The following is a 24510-nucleotide window of genomic DNA, read 5'->3' as shown; positions in this document are numbered from 1 at the left end:
ACAATTTTTAACATCATGTATTTTTATATATTATTATTATTATTAATGATAAAAATAAAAAATTATTACAAAAGTATGTAAATTAAAATATAAATATAATTTACATTTATGTAAAAAAATAAAATTAAGTGCTTTGAAACGGACTGTGTTAAAAAAAAAAGAGACCAGTTAAGAGTCAAGCCCAATAATTTTATTGAGCCTAGCCAATATTAAAAAATCCATCCAAAAATTGCACATGGGCCTTTTGGCTTCCAAAGAGATAAACCGTTTTAAAAAAGAATAGTTCCGTACGGCCCGGTCCAAGTACCGACTCGTCTTTTAGTCTGGGGAACGAAGGACTCATTTAAAAGTGACTCCCAGGATTGCTTGGGGAGAAATTCAATCACCAAGTCTTACAACATTCCCTTCTCTTTTCATTTTCCAAGCCCTTCACTCTGAAAGTGCCCCAAGTAAAGAGAGAACCGAGAGCCCTAATCGCGATGTCGGATCCGAAGAGCGGCGCCGGAACCTCTCAGACGAAGGCTCCACCCAAGGACCACAAGAAGAAAGATGAGAAGAAGGACGAGGATCTGGTGAGTAGGCTTTTCAGGATTTGGGCTTTAGCTAACTGAATCGATTTTTATGAATTGCTTTTTCTTATAGTTTCTAGGCTTCTTTTAACTTGCTTGGGTTATTTATTTGTTTGGTATACGCAGTCAGAAGAGGATTTGGCTTTGAAGCAACAGTTGGAGTTGTATGTGGAAAGAGTTCAGGATCCTGATCCTGGGCTCCAGAAAGTAGCACTTGAGAGCATGAGGTAATTAATTATTTGGGAATTTGAGTAAAAATAAAGGGAAATGAAGCCTATTTGCAGTTAAAAAAAGTGTTAATTTTGTATTCTTATGTTCTATTAACATTCTAAGAAGTTGGTGGGCCACGTCAAATGTGAAATTGTTGCTGTGAATGTATCAAATTGTTGTGTTTTTGTTGGTTTCACTGTTAGTTGGAGTATATATGTATGGGTTTAGTTGGAATGCTGAATAAAGCATCATTTTTTATTGTTTGATTTGACATTCCTGTAGGCAAGAAATCCGTACCTCAACAAGCTCCATGACTTCAGTTCCAAAGCCATTGAAGTTTCTCCGTCCTCATTATGGAACCCTAAAGGCTTTTTACGAGACAATGCCAGAATCCGATTTGAAGGTATTTGTTGTATTTCTTTAATTATCTCCCATTACATTTTTCATAAAGGTAATCTATATGGGTTAGGAAATGTGAGGAAGGATGATTTAGATAGAGGCCTTGTTTTATATATTGGGAACTTGCTCTTAATTTATATTTTCACAGGTGTAATTGTTATCTACATCTATTTTGGGGTGTTTAGGTTATTTGATTTTACTAAGTTTGCTTGTTTATCAACTAGGTTTGGGAATTAGCCTATAGATGCGTACGCTGTTTCATGTCGCAATTAGCCTATAGATGCATACGCTGTTTCATGTTGCAATTAGCCATATTCTCACAAATTGGAAATTGAGTGTTTTTGTTTCCTTTGGTTGGAAGAATTTTTCTTGCAGCCTTTTGCTTTCCTGGTTATTTCCTTTTTCTCTGTGTGTCCTGAATCACTAAGTTACTTTCACTTGTTTGCAGAAATACCTAGCTGATATCCTGTCTGTGTTGGCGTTGACCATGTCTGCAGAGGGCGAGCGGGTAGCTTTCTGATTTTTTATTTTTTATCTTTTCCAGAATACCATACTTGGAGAATTACATAAGTTTTGCAATATCTTTCTCATTCCCCACTTTTTTTGGTCTCTAATTTTGTTAATTAATCATTTGTTCCATTTGACAATCCTACAGGAGAGTTTAAAGTACAGATTGTTGGGTTCAGAAGGTGACATTGGTTTGTGGGGCCATGAGTATGTGAGGTGAGCATTGTCTGACTTTATATCATACTATCTTACCCTTTCTTTTCCTGGAAATTTTGTATTACCAGTTTTTTATTAGTGATATGACTATATGTGGTTGAACTTGTGTGCAATCTTAGATTATGATCATGATTTAAGTTTTACCTGTTGGTATCAACTTTGATATGTAAGCTCTTCTTTGGATTCTTGATGTAAGGATTCCCTATGTGAACTCTTTCCCTCTATTATTCATCTTTTCATGTTGCTGTTGAAATCTGATAGAAAGTTTTTGTTGTCACTTGTTTTTAATTTATTTGCTGGCAGGAACTTAGCGGGAGAAATCGCACAAGAGTATATGAAGCGACAGGTTAGTAATCTAAGGGATCTTTAGACATCTCGTATTTTTTATGAGTTATACACTTTAGAAACAATTTTCTCTATAGAATTTTCCTTAATGTTGAGAAATTAATTTTGATTTTAGTTTTATTTACTTGCTTTGCTGCCAATATAGAGTGAAGAGGCCCCAATTGAAGATCTAATGGAGCTTGTGCAACAGATTGTTGCTTTCCACATGAAGGTAAGCTCTCTCCTTGTCACATGTAAGAATAATTGTTTTATTGCAGAAGAACAATTCTTGTCCGAACTTTACACAGTTTCCTGTTTCTAACTTTTTTGCACTTACCATACAGCACAATGCTGAACCTGAAGCTGTTGATCTCCTGATGGAGGTACCACACAACATTATTTCTTTCTTCAGGTTTCTTATTTGAGTTCCCTTCTCTTTTTATTGAGCTTGAAACATGTGATTTACAACCAACTGCAGGTTGAAGATCTTGATCTTTTAGTTGAGCATGTTGATAGTACAAATTTCAGGAGAACTTGTCTATACCTCACCAGTGCTGCAAGGTAATTGGAAATTCAAAGCTTCTAAACTGCTTGTTTATAGTAGACAATTTACAGAAAGTGTTTCTTTTATTTGTTCTCCTGATGTTAGGTCTTCCTGGTGGTTTCTGACTCAGTATTCTCCAATCAATCATATGTGAAATTTATTAAGTCTTAAATGCTGAACTAATATTTTTAACTAGATCTCTGATGTATTATTATCCATGATGAATGATGTTGCTCTCTTTCACTCTCCCCTTGCTAACATTTCATACTGCAATAATTTGCAGATACCTGCCTGGACCAGATGACATGCTAGTTTTGGATATCGCCTACACAATATATCTTAAGTTTGAGGAATACGCAAATGCACTTCAGATTGCACTTTTCCTTGACAACTTGCAGGTTTGTTTTCTATTTTGCGCCTCTCCTTTCATGCAATGTGTCATTGTGGAGAAACTTTATTTTTTTCAGGATGTCTGTGTGAAATCCATATGTGGATTGTTTTTTAACAATTTAAACTGTGCTCTTGCAGCATGTGAGACAGGTGTTTGAATCTTGTGATGATCTGCTGAGGAAGAAGCAATTTTGCTACATTCTTGCTCGACATGTAAGTACTAGGTTTGCTCTGGCTTGATTGATGTGCTGGAAAGCATTTTGAACTCTTGTTTGCTAAATACATTATTTGGTTTATATTTTCACCTAATTATGGATGGTTGAATTTTCAATTTCTAATGGTAAAAATTGGGTATTGATGGCTTTAAATTTCTGTGGACTTGTTAGCCTGTGTGTGTATGCATGAGTTTGAATGTGCGCTTGTTTGACATGCATATGGCATTTTCTGCTTTATTTGTTTGTTTATGTTTGTATTTATTTTTGTGCAGGGGATTGCTTTTGAGCTTGATGATGAGATGTGTGCTGAAGATAGTGACAGAGAATTCTTACAGGATATTATCAACAATGCTAAATTAAGTGAAGGTTATCTCACCCTTGCTCGTGATATCGAGGTTATGGAGCCTAAATCTCCAGAAGATATCTATAAGGTTTGGACTTCAGTACTTCCTAACATTTTGAGATAGTAGATAAGATTTGATACTGTATCAGTAGTGGGGTCGCCGGTAGTCCCCCCTTCTCGCTTATTTTTCGGTTCCTTACTGGAGGGTGTGAAGTAATTACATTCATGGTCAGTTATTACAGTGAGTGCCACTTTTATTTTACACTGGCACTGCCATTGTTGGCTAATTTGCTTCATTAAATTGATGACTTATATGCTTGGATTTTGTTAGGCTCACTTGCTTGATGGCCGTGCTAGTGCTGGTGCAAGTGTTGATTCAGCTAGACAAAACTTGGCTGCGACATTTGTAAATGCATTTGTTAATGCAGGCTTTGGCCAGGTAGAATGGGCAAACTTAAAATAATTAGAGCATGGGGAGCTTTGCTTCTCTTATAGCAGTTAATATTTTCCCTTGCAGGATAAGTTAATGACAGTCCCACCAGACTCTTCAAGTGGTGGTTCATCTGGAAATTGGCTTTTCAAGAACAAAGAACATGGGAAGACCAGTGCTGCAGCAAGTCTAGTACGTTTTGCTTTATTCAGTTCACCCTATTATTACTTTTGCTTCCATATGGGCATGCGTGCATAAACTGTTACATAATTTACTGTTAGGAATTTTGTTTAAATATAAGATTCTCATCACTTTCCTCATAACAGGGAATGATTCTATTGTGGGATGTCGACTCTGGGCTTGCTCAAATTGACAAGTATTTCCATAGCAATGATAACCATGTGATTGCTGGAGCATTATTAGGAGTTGGGATCGTCAACTGTGGTGTTAACAATGATTGTGATCCTGTCAGTTTTTTTTCTCTCCTCATCTCTTGGTTTGTGCAGAGTATATTGTTTGCTATAAGTTTGTCCTATTTTCTCTTCTCAGGCACTGGCACTTCTGAGTGAATACATAGGTAAAGAAGATTCTTCAATCCGAATTGGTGCAATTATGGGCCTGGGAATTGCATATGCAGGTGCACAAAATGAGCAGGTATACATCTCTCTCTCTCTCTGCTGTTAACAAATCTGGTAGGCCATGGTGTTGGCAATTATGTCCTTTGTGATGAATGCAGGTCACCTCTGCTATATTTTGATTGGATGCACTAAATGTTTTGGTCATTTAAATATCTACCAATACTGTTGAGTTTTCTTTGGGAATTTGGCTGAAATTGTGGAAGGGAGATATTAGCTCTAATGGAACCTTACCAAATGTTATTGACAGATTCGTAGTAGCTTGACTCCCATACTTAATGATGCTAAAGCCCCCCTTGATGTGATTGCATTTACTGCAATTTCATTGGGTTTGATATATGTGGGTTCCTGCAATGAGGAGGTTGCACAGGCTATAATAATTGCTTTAATGGACCGAAGTGATTCAGAATTTGGGGAGCCCCTCACTCGGCTTTTGCCTCTTGGTCTTGGTCTTTTATACCTTGGGAAGCAGGTAAATAACAAGTTGTGGCATATATTTGTTTTTCTTAAGTTGATTACATATTTTTTTGCTCCTAGCTTCCATAGGTTTTTATTTTCAGTTTGAGCAAAAGTATAGTCTGCTATATGCAATTTCACAACATTTTCATCCTGACTTGTTTTGCTAACACCTCTACTCTAACAGGAAAGCGTGGAGGCCACTGCAGAGGTCTCAAAAACTTTTAATGAAAAGATTAGAAAATATTGTGATATGACGCTGCTTTCTTGTGCCTACGCTGGAACTGGGAATGTTCTGAAGGTAATCTGTGAAATCCATTAAATACTGTTGAAAATTGGGATCAAGGTGCGTGTTAGCCAAACTCTTTTATTTTCAGGTCCAAAACCTTCTTGGTCATTGTGCTCAACATCTTGAAAAGGGTGAAACCCACCAGGGACCTGCTGTGCTTGGAATTGCCATGGTAGCAATGGGTGAAGAATTGGGTCTTGAGATGTCAATTCGTTCACTGGAGCATCTTTTGCAGTATGGTGAGCAGAATATCCGGCGAGCAGTTCCTTTGGCTCTTGGTCTTCTTTGTATATCAAACCCAAAGGTATAAATTAATCTTATTACATCTGATCTAGCTGAACAACCCAGGGAATTTTTTCATTGAGGATTTAGAGGCACCACTTTTTCATTGTAGCAAATGAGCTATGTTATTGAATTTGATCAAGATGATTTAGTGAAAGTCAAGCTGAGATGCAGTGAACAATTGAATTGACTTGTTTCTTCACAATTTGCATGACCCTGCTCTTAAACCTAAGATTTAAGGTCAAGATCCATCGGTTTCGAAAGTTGCATAGAGAGTTTTGCAATCTTTTTAATGCCTCGTTCTTACCTAGTCATTGGTTGCGCATATGTTCTACAGGTTAATGTTATGGACACTTTAAGCAGGCTTAGTCATGATACAGATTCAGAAGTTGCAATGGTAAGATGATTACAATAAAGTTTAATCTATATTTTTGTTGTTATTAGATCTGCTTTCAGTAAGTGTTTGTGTGGATGCTACAGGCTGCAGTTATCTCCTTGGGTTTGATAGGTTCTGGAACCAATAATGCTCGCATAGCTGGCATGCTTCGCAATCTTTCAAGCTATTACTATAAAGATGCCAGCCTTTTGTTCTGTGTATGTTTTTTTGTACCATGTTTATAATTTCTTTCATAAAACCATGTGCTTTGTTAGGGAACTAAGCCTCGATTGGTTGTGCAGGTGCGAATTGCTCAAGGTTTAGTACATTTGGGGAAGGGTCTTTTGACTCTTAATCCATATCATTCTGATCGCTTTTTACTATCACCGTAAGTGGTTCTTCCCATTAGCATTCACCAAAATAAAAAGGGTAAAATACCTTGACTTTTTTAAGTTTTAATCGAAATTATACAAAGATCCATTAGTTTTCAAAATGAATATTCTGCTCCAAAAAAATATTTTCCGTTAGACACTTAGGTTCAGCCGTTAGTCAACTGTTAGTATTTTCGTCAATTTATTGACGTGGCAAAGGTAGAAAGACAATTTTACTCTTGATTAATTTTTATAATTATAATTATATAATTTTATTTTTTTTATTAATTTTTTAGAAAAAGAGCTCCCCATTGAGGAGAACCCGAGCTCTCTTGGGGAGCCCGATCAAGGCTCCCAAGGGAGCACTGGCCAGTTCTCTCCTTCCTTGGGAAGCTTGGGAGTACCGATCGGTGCTCTCTATTTTTCTTATTTTTTAAAAAATATAATAATATTTTAAATTAATGAAAAAAGAAAGGATATTTTAATCTTTTCATTATTTCTATTAACGGTGTTTGTAATTTTAGGATGGAGTGTCTATTTCGAAAACTAATGGATTTTTGTGTAATTTCGATCAAAACTGAGAGAGGGTCGGTATTTTACGCAAATAAAAAATAAAACTTCACCAAATGATTATTCAATTTCAAGTTGGGGGAGTTGCTCTCTGTATCTAAATTGCTAGTAGATGTTTCATTTTGGTTCATGTTATAAAGATTTCTTTGTTTTGTCACCTCCAGGATTGCACTTGCTGGTTTGGTTATCATGCTGCATGCATGTCTTGATATGAAAGCTATAATACTGGGGAAATATCATTATGTTCTCTACTTCCTTGTTTTGGCAATGCAGGTTGGTTTCGGACATACTAATCCCTTGCCGTGTGTGTTGCGTTTGTTATTGCAGTTTTTGTGACAGTCATACTAATATTGTTTTTTTTTTAATGTGACAGCCGAGGATGTTGATGACTGTTGATGAAAACCTCAAACCTCTTTCAGTCCCAGTTCGGGTGGGCCAGGCTGTTGATGTTGTTGGCCAGGCAGGTCGACCCAAGACTATAACTGGTTTCCAAACCCATTCGACCCCAGTTCTTCTTGCTGCCGGGGATAGAGCAGAACTGGCTACTGAAAAGTAAGTGACCCCCCGGCATGACTCAAGTGAAAAAATGTTGCAAGATTTAACTGAATGTCTGATTTTCTAATGATTCAATTTGTACAGGTATATTCCCCTGTCACCCATCCTAGAGGGCCATGTTATTTTGAAAGAAAATCCGGATTACAGAGAGGATAGTTAAGTTGAAAAGGCACGAATTTGGAGGCTATTTCAATGGTTGTTTTTTGTTACTTAATTTTTATTCATCATAAAATTTCCATTCATCTTCTGCGAACGTCCACGTCCCTTTGGTCCTTTATAATCACAAATTGCAATAGTTTTCTATAAGTGTTTCTGAGCTTGAGACTCATTTAGCCATCTAAGTTATAAGTTTGAGATGGTAGGTTTTGCTGCCGATGGTCTGACCATTGATGGCTGTTTTGTTTAATTAGGCCATGTTAGCTTCCTGCCTATTGAAGATATATAAATCAAGAAGGCTGCAATCTTGGGTAAACAAGAATTAAATTCCCCCAGGGTGACAAGATGGGCATATCATTATGTAAAACACTCCTGGAACGAAATAGATGTTGGTCTCTCTTGCACAATGACGTAGGCTTGGAAGAATATAGATTTTGTTTTATCGGTGGAATTCATTGTACGCACGAAAACGCCAAGCAAAACTGGAAACTAACTAAAGCCCTGCGTAATAGGTGAGCAACTGGTTGGTCTGTATAATTAAGAATTAAATGAATCAAATATTTTAAAAAAATTGATTAAAAATGATCAAATTTTAAAGAGATTGAATAGCTCAAACATTAAATTGATTCATTCGGTTCAATTTTAGATTAAAAAAATCAAAATTATCACTTTTATATTTTGTAAATGATAACATTGATAATTATAAATTTTATTTGTAATTATAAAATATATAAATAATTTAAATATAAAAAATATATATAATATTTGTTTGTTTATGACATAATTATATCTTTTTACATAAGTCATCAAATTAACATTTAAGAATTTTAACCTTTAAGTTCTAACATTCAAGATTCAACATAATAAAGATAATAAAATTAATATTCACAAAATATGATCATTTAACGCAAGTAGGATTGAAGCAGATATCTAGTTGAAGTTAGGATTGAAAAAGAGGCATGGTTGAATGATGAAGAATGTTCATGTGCTTTTCACATGTTTCACTTTTAAAGTAGTAAATAGACTAGCACGTGTATAATTTATTTTAGTTAATTACTTCACTGCTTTTACTTTTTACTAGGTGTAAATGTCTTTTGGTTTAGTTAGTTATTAACTACTTTTTCCTTTTTGTTTAGTTAGTTAGAAAAACCAAAGTATGAATACACCTGCTGTATTCATTTTCCTCTTAATGAAGATATTAGAGAATTTTCAAAATGGCTCATCTTCTCTCAAATCTTCCCCAATATCTCATAATGTGTCAGAGCAGAAACTAGGATTCTTGGTATGATCTTTCCTTAGTTTTCTCTTTGATTTATGTTGAAGATTCTTAACTGTATAGTATTTCTTGGTTACACAGATCTGATTTCTTGTTTGGCATTTTTTTTTCTTGTTGATTTTATCGAATCTTGCATCAATTGATTGTTTGTTTCTTGAGTTTTGTGGTTGATAATGGAAAGTTCATCAGTTCAGAAAACTTCTATATCACCAAATGAGGATTTACGCTCTCCCTATTTTCTATATCACACTAATCATCATGGATTAGTTGTGATTAATCCTAAACTCACCTCTAGCAATTATGTTACCTGGAGTAGGTCTTTTATGCTAGCTTTATCAATAAAATATAAGGTCAGTTTCATCGATGGAACCATACATAAACCAAAAAGTACAAATGCTTTATTTGGACCATAGATTCAATGCAATAACTTGATCTTGGCATGGCTTTTAAAGTTTATTACACCTTCTATTGGATCCACTGTGTTTTACATGGATTTTGCAACTAATATTTGGAATACTTTGAAGCAAAATTTTGCTCAACTAGATGACACTAAAGTATGCAATCTTTAGTATAATCTTGGTAATGTTTCCAAGGGAAATATGTCTGTAGATTTATTTTTCATTGAACTTAAAGGAAAATGGGAGGAGCTTAGGAACTGTAGATCTTGACCTTTACCACAATGTGAATGTGGCAAATGTAATCCATCCTGTTTCCAGAAATATTTTGATCAATACAAGAAAGATATGGTTTTTAGGTTTATCATTGGACTAAATGAGACTTTCTCAGCTTTAAGGTCTCAAGTTACTATCATGGAACCATTTCTTACTTTAGACAAAGTATATAACTTAGACTTGCAAGAGGATTATCAAACAAGCTTGTTGATTCAGTGTAATCCAGTAATAGAATCATCTCCTATGGCAGTGTCTACTATTAACAAGAAGGGAAATCAAATCTGATTTGTACTCATTGTGGTAAAAAAGGCCATATGAAGGAGAAGTGTTTCAAACTTATGGGTTCCCTGAAGACTTTAAGTTTACAAAAGGCAAGGAAAATTTCAAGAAACACACTTTTGCTGTTAATAATGTGTCTACTGCTGGTTCATGTTCATCTGTAAATAAACTTACTCAGTCAAGTCAAGGAGAGGATCTCATTGGCACTAGTTCTATGTCTTGGATGTCTTACATCAAGCATCAAATTCACAAGTTAATGACACTCATTAATGATGGTAGTTCTGACAGAGACCATGGTCTTGACATTTTGTTAAACACTTAGCAAACAAAACCTTCACTAGTCAATTCTACAGTTGCAGGTATTCTTTCTCATTATTTCTATTCTAGTATAGTTTGAAACTCTTCCATTAAACATAAACATATTCATAACATCATGATAAAACCAAATTCCTAGATAATGGATACTAGGGCAAGTGATCATATTTCTTATTCTTTAGCAAATTTTAGTATTGCTTATCTTGTTCATACCTGCTTTGTTCAATTACCTAATAATGTTCAGGCCATTGTTTCACACATAAGGACAATTAAGTTGAATCATTGTTGGTCTTACAAAATGTTATTTGTGTACCATCTTTTCAATTTAATATTGTTTCAGTAAGCAAACTAACTAGTTCCAATAAGAATTGTGTCATTTTACTGATACATGTTGTGTTTTTAGGACCTCACCTTTTGGAGAGTGCTGGGGTTGCTAAGGTATCTTCTGGGCTATATTTCATGCAAGATAAACAAGATTATCAATATCTGTCCAAATTTAGCATTAACAAAATTATAAATTTTCTTTTTACAGTTTTTGCTAATGGTTGTAAAATAGTTCAAAATCAGTTTGAGTTGTGGCATTTTAAGCTTAGACAGGTACCTTTAAGTAGAATAAGTGTATTACATCAACAATATCCTGAAATTCATTGTTCAAATGATTTGATATGTGATGTATGTTTTTTGACAAAACAGAAAAAATTACCTTTTCTTGTTCATGTCAAAACACAAGTTCTACTTTTGACATTTTACATTCTGATATCTAAGGGCCATATAGAATTCCAACTTTTGATGGTCATCATTATTTTCTTACTTTAGTTGATGATTTTATACGTTTTGCTTGGATTTTTTATGAGAAATAAATATGAAGTTTCTGTCATTATTCCATATTTCCATAACTCTGTTAAAAATCAATTTTCAATCACTATTAAATGTATAAGATCGGATAAGGGCAAGGAGCTTAAACTCATTGATTTTTTTTTTTTACTTAACAAGTATTGTTCATCATTTGTCTTGCAATGAAACACCACAATAGAATGGTGTTGTTGAATACGAACATCAACATCTTCTTGTTGTGGCTAGGGCCTTGTTGCACCAGTCTAGTTTAACTATTCAATTCTGAAGATATGCAGTCCTTACTGTTATTCACATTATTAATAGAACACCCTCTAAAATTCTTCACAACAAGTCTCCTTTTGAATATCTTTTTCATAAATCACCTAGTTATGATTACTTTAGAGTTTTTTGTAGTTTATGCTATATTTCTACTTTAACACAGCACATAACCAAATTTGATAAAAAAGCTAGTAAATGTGTGTTTCTTGGCTATCCTAATGGTACCAAAGGTTATAAAGTGTATGACATTGATGCACATAAAGTTCTTATTTTCGGGAATGTGGTTTTTCATGAGCATATCTTTCCTTTTCAGCATTTGCAACATACCACAGATCATTACTCATTTCCTCAAACAATTGGTATGCATGATCCTATCATTGACTTTTTTTACTTCAATTCCATCAATTCCACTTCTCAAGCTCCATTATTTGCTGAGTTACATTCTTCTCAATCTTCTTCATTTATAGATATTGTTTCCACATCAAGACCTACTCATTCTTTGCATAATTCACCTTATCATCACTCTGTTGTAGAATCTGTTCCTTCTAATTCACTCACTCCTACTGATTATACTTCTAGTCTTAGAAGGAGTACTAGAATTAAACATGTTCCAAAATACTTAGATCCCTATCAAGTAGATCTACTTGCTCATGTGAATCATGTCATTGCATATCTTATGACAAATTATCTGTCTAGCCATTAGTTATCTCTGCACATAAGGCATTCACAGCAGCTTTATCTCAAACTTCTAAGCCAACTTCTTACCATCAAGCTATTAACTATTCTCATTGGAGAGATGCCATGACTGTTGAATTAAGAGCTTTAGAAGATAATGGTACTTGGAGCATAGAACCTTTGCCTCCTAATTCTCATGCCATTGGTTCTAAATGGGTCTATAAAGTCAAAATGAATGCTAATGGTAGTGTGGAAAGGTATAAGGCTCGTTTGGTTGCTAAAGGTTGTAATCAGAGAGAAGGTTTTAATTACTAGGAGACATTTAGTTCTGTTGCGAAACAAACTACGTTGAGGGTTTCTATGGCTCTAGCAGTAGCACAAGGTTGGCATTGATCTCAATTGGATGTTAATAATACATTTCTAAATGGAGACTTGGAAGAGACTGTACACATGCAGCTACCTCAAGGTTTTTCTGTCAAGGGGGAGTATCCTATTGATACTCAATTGGTCTGCAAGTTACATAAGTCCTTGTATGGTCTCAAGCAAGCTTCAAGGCAGTGGAATTCAAAATTTACGACCTCACTTCTGCAATATGGCTTCAAGCAGTCATTGTTAGATTATTCCTTGCTTACTTTGAACACAAGCAGTGCTGAGTTTGTTGCTTTATAAGTTTATGTTGATGATATTTTGATAGGTAGTACTTCAGTTCAAGCAACATTTGATGTTAAGGCATACTCGAGCTCTCAATATAAACTAAAGGATCTTGGAGCTGTAAAATATTTTTGGGGCTTGAGATTGCTAGGTCACATGAAGACATTTTATTATGTCAAAGAAAATATGTCTTAGATTTTAGAAGAGTTTGGTTTACTTCGCATAAAGCTAGTAATAACTCTAATGGACTACAATCATAATCTAAAGAAGAAGAGTGATGCAGACAAAGAAGTTGATTCTACAAAGTATAGGTAGTTGAAAAGGAAGCTTCTGTACTTAACTTTTACAAGGCTAGATATTTCATATGTTGTTTAAGTATTGTCCCAATTTATGGACAAGCCTACAGAAGAACATCAAGTAGTAGCACACAGAGTGCTAAAGTATGTAAAGGCTTCTTCAAGGCAAGGGATTTTGATGAAATTAGATTCAGACTAAAATTTTTGCTTATTACGACAATGACTGGGCTAGCTGCCTTGACACACGTAAGTTAATGATAGGTTATAGCAATTTTCTTGGTAATTCCTTGGTTAGTTGGAAATCTAAGAAGCAATCAGTAGTTGCTCGTAGTTCTACCGAGACTAAATAGATCAATGGCCTTTTACATGCTGTGAAGTAATCTGGTTAAAGAGTCTTTTAATAGATTTTAGGGTGAAACAAGACACAACAGTGAGACTTTATTGTGATAATCAATCAACAACTTATATTTGCAAAAAATCCAATTTTCCATGAACGTACAAAGCATATCGAAATAAACTGTGGCTTTATAGGAGAGAAAGTGCTTGCTAAAGTCATTGAACTTGTTTATATTTCTATAAAAGAACAGGTTGCAAACTTGCTTCCTACTAAAGCAATTTTATAAGTTACTGGGCAAGATGCACGTTCATAATATACACGTGCATCTTGAGGGAGAGTATCAGTCAGGATAATTGAATAAAGATTAAAGCAAAAATCTGGTTGAAGTCAGGATTGAAAAAGAGGCATAGTAGAATGATGAAGAGAGACCTTGTCCTTCTCACATGTTTCACTTTTAAAGTAGTAAATAGACTAACACATGTATAATTTATTTTAGTTAGTTACTTTACTGCTTTTACTTTTTAACAGGTGTAAATGTATGTTAGTTTAGTTAGTTCTTAACTACTTTTCTCACTTTGTTCAGTTAGTTAGAAATAGCTAGACAAACAGGGTATAAATACTCTTGCTGTATTCATTTTCCTCTTAATGAAGATATTCGAAATTTTCCACAATGGCTCATCTTCTCTTGATTCTTCCCCAATATCTCACAACAAGACAATAAACTTTCGCATATCATCAACTTAGAAAAAGGAAAATATATTTTTTATATAATTTATAAAAAATATATATATATATATATTATATATATAATATTAATTTGGTGTTTCGATCGATTCAGTTCAAAAATATTAAGAATGACAACCAACTAAATAAACTAATTGAATCAAATTTTTTAAACTAATAGACTTAATGGACCACTTGGACCGAATCATTTTACTCAAATTATATTTGGTTCGGATAAATCATTGTTTTGGTCCAATTTTGCTCATCCCTACAGTTACTGTTTCATTTATGATGTGGTTAATTAGCCTAGCAGTGTATGAAGTAGTTAAAAATTTAAAACCAAGGACGCAGAAAGAAAAGGTATCAACTATACTGCCATATCGCTTAAAGCTACTTCACATGATAAGGCTGCAGTTTTGGATGTACAAGCACAACGCGAAACAAGATAGAGATTAGAGAAGCAGTTGCGGTTGCCTGCCTCTCATTCTCATAATTTGTGTAAGATGATTTGAGCACCATATTGAGGTTGAAGTGTTACAGCAGCATATGGGGCGTGGGTATAGCTTGGTGAAAGCTCAAATGAGAAATTCTGCAAGATTTGGGCCAAGGCTAATTTAGATTCAAGCATCGCAAAGTTTTGACCAACGCATATTCTTGGGCCCCAGCCAAAAGGGAAGTAGGATATTCTATCCTTGGTTGGCTTCAAAATCCCTTCTGAAAATCTTTCTGGCTTGAACTCCGTTGCATCTTCTCCCCATTGTTCTGTATCCCTATGAACGAGGTGCAATGGTATAAACAGCTGCACCCCTGCTGGAAGACACAAATTTCCCAGCTTGGTCTCTCTGTATGTCCGTCGAATGAGGGATGTTGAGGGGTATAGTCTCAGAACTTCAAGTAGGATCATGTTTACCTTGTAAAAAAGTTTTAATTAAAAAAAATTAGAAATCAATCTCAATCAAACAACACAAGAAAAGCGACACTGCACTTACTATCTTCAAGCGATTCAAGTCATCGTATGCTGGTTTATTCCTCCCAAAAACTTGCAATACTTCTTCCCTGGCTCGCTCCTGCCAATCAGTATGCATGCTCAACACAATCATGGTCCACGTCAGCAAATTGGCTGTGGTTTCCTGACCAGCAAAGTAAAACAACTTGCACTCTTCTATCACATCCTCGGTGGTCATCCTGGAATTCGAATGCTTCTTCTCTTGTAGCTCATCGAGATTAGACTTCAATAGCAAGCCCAACAAATCGTCTTTGTGATCTCCTGATCCTATGACCTTCTCTCTTTTTTCTATTATACCTGTCAATAAGGATCCAACTTCTTTGTGGATGTGCCTCATCCTTTTGTTTACTTTGGTTGGCAGAAACCTAATTCAGAATGAATTTTTGAAATGGAATGAGCCATGTAAGTGATACTATTAACGATGAGGAGATTGTATTTTTAGGTTGTTTAAAATTTTGGGTGACAATTAATATTAACCCTCTTTATAAAAATTTTAAAAAATGTTGTATATAATGTGAAATATCAGGTTAGTTAAGTTGAAGGTATCTTAGACACATAAATATAATATCACAACATTAATTTTATTTATTATAAATTGAACATCATTAGTCTTGAAATTTAACATACTATTCGAGTAGATATTGTTTTGTTTATTAGTTGTTTGTTGATAGACTTGTTGTTTTTAGGTATAAAATTTATGTAAACATCCGTTGTGTTCAAAGTCATTGTCATTAAATTTTAGAATTATTATATCTTAAATACACAAAACAGCTAGAGTTGCCAAGCAAATGCTTAATTAATCGTGAAGATAGCGAGTGAAACAGAAGGTGATAATGAATGAGGAAATGGCATTGGATAAATGTACCTTAGCCATGGGAAATTGATGCTCATCTGAGATTGTAAAAAGAGGCGCCCCTGCTCCTTTTGGAGTAGGAATATCAACCTCCCTTCTTCGAAATTGCTTCCGAAAGCTGCTCTGGATATGACATCCCCAGTTAAGTTTTGAAATTCGACAGACATATCCACTTCACAAGATCCCATGAAGTTTACCAATTTGCTCCACTTTTCAATCAATTCTTCGGTACAAACCACAAATGCAGGCAACATATGCTAACAAAATCACCCAAAGGATAAAATAAGTTGCCAACAATAATGGAAAAGATGCTACACAAGAAGCTAAAGAAGAAGAAATAACAAAGCAATGACTGAAAAAGATAACCTTCAACTTCTCTATGCGGAAGGCCGGATTAACGATTTTCCTGTGTTTGGCCCATTTATCTCCGTTATAGCTCGCAAGGCCAGTCACGAACAGCTGAGTGAATGAATTTATATATGGCTTAGGGAAGTCACCAGAATTGTTGTTCAGAATCTCTTTTATTAAGTTTGGCTCCATGATTGCCACACGGGGAGTTGTTCCATACCAAATAACAAACGATTTTTCTGCATGGTTTTCACATATACATTGAGGCTTGTCAGTTGCATATCCTTTAAGACAATTGACAGTCTCAAACGGGAAGATGACAGGGTATATTGTTTGAATCTCATCAAAGTACAGGGCAGACCTCCCTCTTTTGACAATTGATAGTCTACATGCTTTCTTTTTCTTCTTTATTTTCTTGGTGAAATATGCTAAGCAAAAGGTTAGATGGCTGGCTAAACATCACCCCTGAAACAGTAATGTAATGAACTTGTAGTATAAGAAAAGTTCATTTCTACGCTGAATCAATTTAAAATATATCATACTGCTAATATATAGCAGCAGTTTTATATATATTTTGATGCGTGCTGGTTTGAAATTCTAGCTTGGACACTAATCCCACCTCACATGTCCCAAAGTCAAATAACCATCCTGATTTTCGAGGCTGTGCCGGTTTCGATTGCAATGATCCATACGATTATTATTATTATTATTATTATTATTATATGAAACCATAACAACTGAAAAGGCAGACCCCGGAATGCAAAAGTTGAAAACATAAGGAAAAACAAGACCGCAAGTTATTGAAATCAGCAAACATTAGCGTGGGGAAACAAGTATAACATACTGTAAGTCGTGACCAGATCATGAAGCAAAGGATTGAGACGAGGCAAGATGTCGTGCGGCTGCTCGAGAGGTTTCGACCCTTTTTCCTTTGCTAACTTGATCATCTCCTTGGTGTTCCCGTGAATCAACTTGTACGGATGTCCATGGATGCCCTGTTTCCATAGCTGCTTCTCTATCGTTTTCGGTCTCCACCATATCACATAGAGCAGTTTCAGACCGCAGGCTATGGCCACAACAGAGAGAAGTGTAATCAACACTGCCATGATCACAACTTTTTGTCTTTGTTTTTCTTTTGTTGGGGATGGGAGTATGGGAATTGGGAAAGTAGGAAGGGTAGTTAAGTCCTTATATGGCTTTTGCTGAAGCAGTTTGAGGGTAATTACCAGAAGAAATATATCCCACAAAAACCGTGAAAGCTAGGTCGATCATCGTACAATAGCAAGGAGTTCACTTGTCCCATCGATCAATAAAAAAATTGGAGTAAAACTTCCAAATTTGAAGTAAAAGCAATGAATGTTATTGTCATCTTATCTTAGCTTTGACAGACCTAAATGATTCCATACACTACATTTTAATTAAAAATTTTAACGTATTTTGGAGTTTCACTCCTTGATTCAATGGCACAATTTTAGATTTTACAGAAATTTGCATAGAGACAATGGCAGCTTGGTTGACCTCTCTGTCTTTCTCTACATTTTATCGAAAAGGATAAGTTTATCTTCTAGAAATCATTTCAATCTCCACTTAACAAATAGAGATAAAATACTATATAAGCCGGCCAGTTTAGTTGAAAACAATGGTGCGACGGTAACATGCCCCAGCTCCCCATTATTATTATTATTATTATTATAAGGAAAGTCGGAAATTTAAAAAGACAGTTCACACGTGTGAATTAACATATGATTAATGTACAAAATTAAGATTTTCATTATAAATATTGGGTGCATGATTTTGGTAAAGCCGAATGCTCATTCAGAAATATAAACATAGTGCATAAACCCTAAAAAAAAATACGAGGCCATAGGATTTGTCTTTGAGACCTTAGAAAGAGAGATCAGTGATCAATACCCTAGTTCACGGGGCATCAAAATTGACCCAGCTTTACAGTCAGGGGAAAGCGAGCTAGTTGTAACAAACCAAGGAAAAGAAGCTTGAATTGAACATCTCTGATGTTTTTTCTACCAATAAGTGTCCTCTCTTAAGTCATCAAACATATCATTCTCGGTTTCTCTTTAATAGGAATCAAGCATGTGCATTCCACATGGCATTGGTTGACAACAGCAGGACTGCTTTGTAAATGTGCTATTTAGTGAAGGTTTACAGGTTGCATATATTGCATATACAGAGTTTTACGTTTGGTTAGAGTTTTAAAGTACGTTTGGTTTGGTTAGCGGAATAGAATAAAATGAAATAAAATTAATATTTTAAAAAAATATAATAAAAAAAGAATAGAATAATAATATTATTATGTAGTTTAGTTGATAAAAGAGAATAAGATAGGAATTATAATTATAACTTATTACAATGTTTGATTTGGTAAAAATAATTTTAGAATAACAAAAGAATAAAGAATAAAATAACAAAAATACTTTTTATTATAATATATAATTATTTATTTTTATTTTATTTTATTTCATCAATATTAATAATTTATAATTTATTTAAAATATTAATAATTTAAATATTAATATTTTATATATAATTTAAATGTCATTATAATGAAAATATTAATAATTTTAAATTTTTAAATATTATTTTTATAATATATAATAAAAAACTTAAACTTTTTATTTTCCTTTTTTCTCTTTTGGTCGGCCACTGGAAATGTGGTCGGTGTAAGGATGTGCCGATCTAGTGCTCCTTGTGGCTGGATCTGGCTACTAAGGCACTAGATCGGCATTCCCCGTGGTTAGATCTAGTGGTGGAGTGCCAAATCTGAGCACGAGGATCTGGGCGGGAAGTGTTGGACTAGATTTGGGTGGAAGATTAGAGAGAAAAGGAGAAAAGGAAGAAAATGGAATAGAGGAAGAGAGAGAAAAAAAGAATGTTTTTATATAAGTGAAGTTGTAAATTTTCAAACTTATGAGGGGTAATTTAATCTTCACGATTTTGGAAACTATTCTATTAAATATGGAATAGCTAATACGAAGGAGAATTTAATTAAAGATGATTTTTTATTGATTTTGAAAAATAAGTAAAATGTAAGAATTACTATTCCTTACCAAATTGCCAACCAAACAAGGGAGAAAATGTCACAGCTCAATTTTCGAGCCATGACCGGCACATGGGCCCAATAGGCATAGCCCACTAAGCTCAAGCAAGCCTTTTTACGCAATCCCGATTATCATTCCTGTGAGACCTTGACCTCTATAGGCTCGTAACTAGGCATAGACTCAATAATACGAGCTGGGATAGTTTCGTCATATCCTTAGTAAGCCCCTAAAAGTAAGTTTTTAAACAATATTAAAGCCTAAGTAGGCCTAAGGCATAAATGAATGATGAAATACGGGTAAAATGACGAAAGAAATAAAAATAATGATGATTCCCGAGGTAGGAGCAAAATGGTCATTTTTCATCTCGGGTCAAGATTTTTAAGTTTTCGTGAAACCGAGTATTTCTAGATTATTAGGGACCTTGTCCTAGTGTTAAAAGAGCAAAAAGATTGCATCAAGGATTGAAGGTGAGCAAGCTAACTTGTTAATGGCATTTTCGTAATTTAAGTGGAGTTGGATAAGCATGAGCTATAAATATCATCTTCCAGCAGCTTCTTCTTCTTCTTCCTTCTTCCCTCTCACGTTTCTTCATCCTCCATAGGAGTTCTCTTCAAGCTTTCATAACTCTCTCAAGCTAGCTCCACCTTTCATGGTTTTGTGTACCATTTCATAGAACCTTTGTGCTCTTTCACTCTCTCACTTTTAAAACCTTTGAAAAATCTTACTCCCATACTTTCTCTCACTAGCTATGTGGCATCCCCCTTGGGGCCCACTCCAAGGTATTGTATGGTCTGGGTCTATTCTGTGTGCCCTGCTGCAGTAGTTCTGACACATGAACCTTTTCGATCTCACGGATCGAACCCAAGACCTTTTGCTCCCCCCGAAGGGAACGCCTTTAACCATTTCAGCTGCCCCGAAGGGGATGCCACAAAAAAACTGAAATGGTTAAAGGCGTTCCCTTTCTGGGGGGGAGGCAAAGGGTACGTTGGGTTCGATCCGTGGGATCGGAAAGGTTCATGTGCCAGAACTGTTGCAGCGGGGCACACAGAATAGACCCAGACCATACAATACCTTGGAGTGGGCCTCGAGAGGGATGCCACAAGCTAGGTGTTTAGAGAGAGAAAAAGGGAGCTTTATAATAGTTTGGAGAATTATTGGAAAGAATTTCAAATTTACAAAGCTACCAAGGTGGGTAGTAAATCAGAGTTGATTTTTAGTGTTGAGAATGGCAATTTGGATGCTAGTTAGGAGACAGCCTTTAGAATTTATAGTTGCATGAATTGAGTTAATTGTGATGCCAATGTGATGATAGGTTTTAATAAAGCCCCACCGCCCCATTTAGACTAATAGAGGAAGTTGGAGTTGAGTAAGAATTTAACGAATACCGGTGAGTGAACTTGCATTTCAAAATTTGTTTTGAGAATATGAATGTGTTTGCACAAAACATTTGAATGATTTTATCTAATTTTTTTTTAAAAATCTACCTAGGGAACAAGCATTTGGTAAATGTTTTTATCTTGTGAAAATGTGCCATATAAATGGTTCATGTGTTATAGCAATATGTTGATATGTATAATATGCATTGGATGTTCCTTTTGTGTGATGATGATGACCCAACCATGTGCGTGCAGAAGTACACATGAGCTGATGATGATCTAGCCATGTGCGTGTAGGGGTGCATATGAGCTTATGCTGACCCAGCTATGTGCAAATGGGGAGTGCACATGAGTTGATGATGGTGGGATGGTATGTATGATTATGTATATTTTATACATAAAAATGTGTGTTATAGAAAGTGCATGAGTATAATATATGGTTGTAATGCATATGAATCTTGTATGTTAAACCTTGGAAATTTCTAAGCATGTTCAAGTTGATTTTGTCCTTGTAACTAAATGGCCTTTTCTTGAGAGAATGAAAAATTGATGTTGGTGTTCTGTTTCTCGCTGCAACGAAAAACTCTCGGGTTTGAAGGGTTGTATTGGTTGGATTCTCGCTGCAGCGAGAAAGTTACTGACGCTTCTCACTGTAGCGAGAATGAATCTTGTTGCAACGAGAAAGAATCTTGTTGCAACGAGAAACTTTCTATCTTGCTTATTATCTTGTTCGGTTTCTGCCCTATTTCCCACTTCTTTGGTACCATAGTTGAGCATGGACTTTCAACATTAAGGAATTAAATAATTAAGTTTTAAATAAGGAGGTTTGGTGAGAAACCTTCGATCAATTGATAATTTGAGCCAAAATTTGCTGCAGCAAGAATGCCTTTCCGCTGTAGCGAGGACCAGTCATTTACTTGACTTGATTTGCTTGAATGTCTTTAAAGTTTTCACTCTTCAAATCTTTTGTTGAGCATGAATTTTTTATCATCAAGTGATTTACTCATTAGGGGTTTAAATGAGGGGTTTTAATAAGAACCAAACTAAATTGCATTATTTTAAAGATAAATGCATCATGATTTCGTTAAATCTTCCTTATTGTATGTCTGTTCCCTTCCTTGTTCACTCACTGGGTTTATACTCACTATTTTCAACTTCATGTTTTCAGATCAAGAGGCAACTGGTAACTAGGTCGAGGTGTCTTTGTAGATTCGTATCCTTGGTAAGTATTTTGGCATTTTCATACCCGCACATTCACCTTGGTCACTCCGCTGGAAGCCTAGAGTTATTTTTGTTGTAAATACGTATATGGGATGAAAAGTACTAAGATATATGTTTTAGACAATTTATGTATATTTGATTGGTAATGCCACTATGAAATGACAATGGTTAGCATTATTTTGAGTTGTAATTATGAAATAGAACCTTAGCAAATTTTGAAGGAATTATGAATGGATCATATAGACAGGTTTGCTTGGGCTTAGTGGGCTATGTCCATTGGGTCCATGCGCCGGTCATGGCTCGGAATTTGGGTCGTGACAATTCCCAGCCATCATTTCTAAAACCACATATTGTAATTCTCAACTATAAATATTTCAGTAACATTTTATAGCAACTCAATATTCACATTTGTATTATGTTAAAATAATGTCACCCGTTTGCCAACTTATAATGGCATTAGTAATCAAATATACATATTTGATTTTTAATATGAATCTTATTGGTCTACATTACTTATACGTATACACAATCATAAGACTCTTGACAGTCAGCGGAGTGATCTTAGGTGAAAGTACAGCTACTGAGATGCCATAGTACCTACCAAGAAGGCGAGCATACGTGAACAGCTCAATCTAGGTCCCAATTACCTCCGAATCTGAAAACATGAAGTTTAAAAGAGTGAGTATAAAACTCAGTGAGTGAACATAAGAATGAAACAAGCAACCGATACAGAAAGATTTTGAAAACATGATGCACTTTTGTTAAAAACAATGCAATTTAGTTTAATTTCTTGTAAAACCCCATAATTCAACCTTTGATTATTAAATCCCTTAGTGTTGAAAGATCCATGATAAACCCTGAAGTTGAAAAGAATGAAAGTTTCAGCAAATGTCCAAGCAAGAAAAGCAAAACAAAGGGTTTCTCGTTGTAGTGAAAAGGTATTTTTGGTTTACATATGTTTTGGTTTTTTAAACATATCTTATACTACAGAAGTCTAATTAACATGATTTTTAAGTCATTAGAAAGCTAAGAGGCTGGGCTACAACTTTGATGTTTACCATTTTGCCCAGTTTTAATTGGAAAGTGGTCAAAATCATTAAAAAAAATGAAAGCACTGCACCACAATTTTGAAACCACCCCAGAGTTTCTCGCTCCAGCGAGAATCCATTCTCGCTGCAGTGAAATTCAGAGCATGGATTAAGGTTGCCTACTTGAGAGTTTCTCGCTGTAGCGAAAATAAATCTCGCTACAGCGAGAAATAGAGCAATTTAGTTGAAGGGGTCTTGTTACATCAAAAAGCCATTTTCTTGCTAAAATGAAAAACAATTTGGGGGCAATTAACAATGCCAACATACATCACATTCACAGATATTTTCATAAACTTTCTATAACATATATATATACATACATCATCATGCATACCATTCTGCCACACTCAGCTCATGTGCACTCCCTATTCGCACATAGTCGGGTCATCATTAGCTTATGTGCACTCCCACATCGCACATAGTTGGGTCATCATCAGCTCATGTGCACTCCCACATCACACATAGTTGAGTCATCATCAGCTCATGTACACTCCCACACCTCATATAGCTGGGTCATTATTATCACACAAAAAGAACATCCAAAGCATAATATACATATCAATATAATGTGATAACGCATGAACTATTCATATTGCACATTTCACAAGATAAAAACATTTTATCAAGGGCTTGTTCCCCAAGTATATTTTTTTAAAGCAAAAACAAATGAAACTTTCAAATGATTTATTTAAACATGTAGGCACTTCCCAAAACATTTTGAAATGCAAGTTCACTTACCTTACGATAGTAGGATATTACATTGTTATTTGTTCGGAAGCATATCTAGCTATTCCTACTTGCCGGTCGCTCGTTATTTCCCTCGACACACCACCATAGTACGCTACCTTTACTGTTACACTTCCTAGCAACAATCCCAATTCAATATCTTCAGCGTATATCATTTATACTTTCCTTTTTCATTCAATCACGAATCCTTATTCAACTTAACTTATCTTGACACAATTTTTACCAAAGTTGCTTCTATCCCTTGCTTGCGTAATTCTTTAAATTATGATTACCGGTAACTTGTTTATGACTCTAACACATATATTAATCTTTTCTCAGGATATTTATCAAGTTCAATTATCCTTTCCACAACAACCACAATTTCTCACAATATGCCACTTAAAATGTCAACTACACAACAATTCACATTTTCTCAAGATTCCTCAACTACACTTAAAACATCATTTGTCTTTACCTTTATGATTGCTTGACCCGTACTTGCACTCTAATATTCCTTCAAAACATTAATCATCAAGCTACCAAAATGATTCACACATTATTTCTCCAAAGATTTAACCAACCATGAGCTTAAAACACAAAAATCCTTACCTTAGCTTGCTTGAATTACAAAACCAAGCTTTTCTTCCTTTCTTTCTTTTTCTT

The 24510-nt window shown here is 35.0% G+C and overlaps 2 protein-coding genes and 1 long non-coding RNA gene across 3 annotated transcripts; 2 read left to right on the top strand and 1 right to left on the bottom strand.

The window, feature by feature from the left end:
* Window positions 367–8279, top strand: LOC18608766 (26S proteasome non-ATPase regulatory subunit 2 homolog A). Its single transcript, XM_018115932.1, has 25 exons — window positions 367–572; window positions 696–796; window positions 1062–1182; window positions 1627–1686; window positions 1834–1901; window positions 2205–2247; window positions 2392–2457; window positions 2570–2608; window positions 2704–2786; window positions 3053–3167; window positions 3298–3372; window positions 3647–3805; window positions 4049–4156; window positions 4235–4339; window positions 4474–4614; window positions 4697–4801; window positions 5033–5254; window positions 5426–5539; window positions 5616–5831; window positions 6147–6206; window positions 6290–6403; window positions 6488–6573; window positions 7291–7399; window positions 7500–7678; window positions 7766–8279. Exons 1-25 carry the CDS (start codon window positions 480–482, stop codon window positions 7839–7841), a joined length of 2658 nt encoding a protein of 885 aa, XP_017971421.1. The 5' UTR covers window positions 367–479; the 3' UTR covers window positions 7842–8279.
* LOC18608765 lies at window positions 8970–11174 on the top strand. The gene is made up of 2 exons (XR_001926735.1): window positions 8970–9119; window positions 10782–11174. It is a non-coding gene; the product is annotated as an uncharacterized LOC18608765 (long non-coding RNA).
* LOC108660568 (cytochrome P450 CYP72A219-like) lies at window positions 14522–17659 on the bottom strand. Its single transcript, XM_018114593.1, has 5 exons — window positions 17225–17659; window positions 16399–16619; window positions 16045–16289; window positions 15163–15544; window positions 14522–15083 (listed from the first exon to the last, which is right to left on the bottom strand). Exons 1-5 carry the CDS (start codon window positions 17484–17486, stop codon window positions 14661–14663), a joined length of 1533 nt encoding a protein of 510 aa, XP_017970082.1. The 5' UTR covers window positions 17487–17659; the 3' UTR covers window positions 14522–14660.

This window comes from Theobroma cacao, chromosome 2 (genome assembly GCF_000208745.1).
Source record: "Theobroma cacao cultivar B97-61/B2 chromosome 2, Criollo_cocoa_genome_V2, whole genome shotgun sequence".
Classification (NCBI taxonomy): domain Eukaryota; kingdom Viridiplantae; phylum Streptophyta; class Magnoliopsida; order Malvales; family Malvaceae; genus Theobroma; species Theobroma cacao.
Note: the sequence above shows the minus strand (reverse complement) of the source record. Positions and strands in the feature narration are given on the sequence as shown.

Excerpts from the sequence above, each read along its gene's own strand:
- LOC108660568 (XM_018114593.1), bottom strand. The coding sequence starts at position 17,486 with ATGGCAGTGTTGATTACACTTCTCTCTGTTGTGGCCATAGCCTGCGGT. Across the intron at positions 16,620-17,224 it reads TGATCTGGTCACGACTTACA|AAAAATCGTTTGTTATTTGG; the intron begins GTATGTTATACT and ends AAAACCATGCAG. Across the intron at positions 16,290-16,398 it reads TCCGCATAGAGAAGTTGAAG|CATATGTTGCCTGCATTTGT; the intron begins GTTATCTTTTTC and ends TGATTTTGTTAG.
- LOC18608766 (XM_018115932.1), top strand. The coding sequence starts at position 480 with ATGTCGGATCCGAAGAGCGGCGCCGGAACCTCTCAGACGAAGGCTCCA. Across the intron at positions 2,787-3,052 it reads TACCTCACCAGTGCTGCAAG|ATACCTGCCTGGACCAGATG; the intron begins GTAATTGGAAAT and ends AATAATTTGCAG. Across the intron at positions 5,832-6,146 it reads TTTGTATATCAAACCCAAAG|GTTAATGTTATGGACACTTT; the intron begins GTATAAATTAAT and ends TATGTTCTACAG.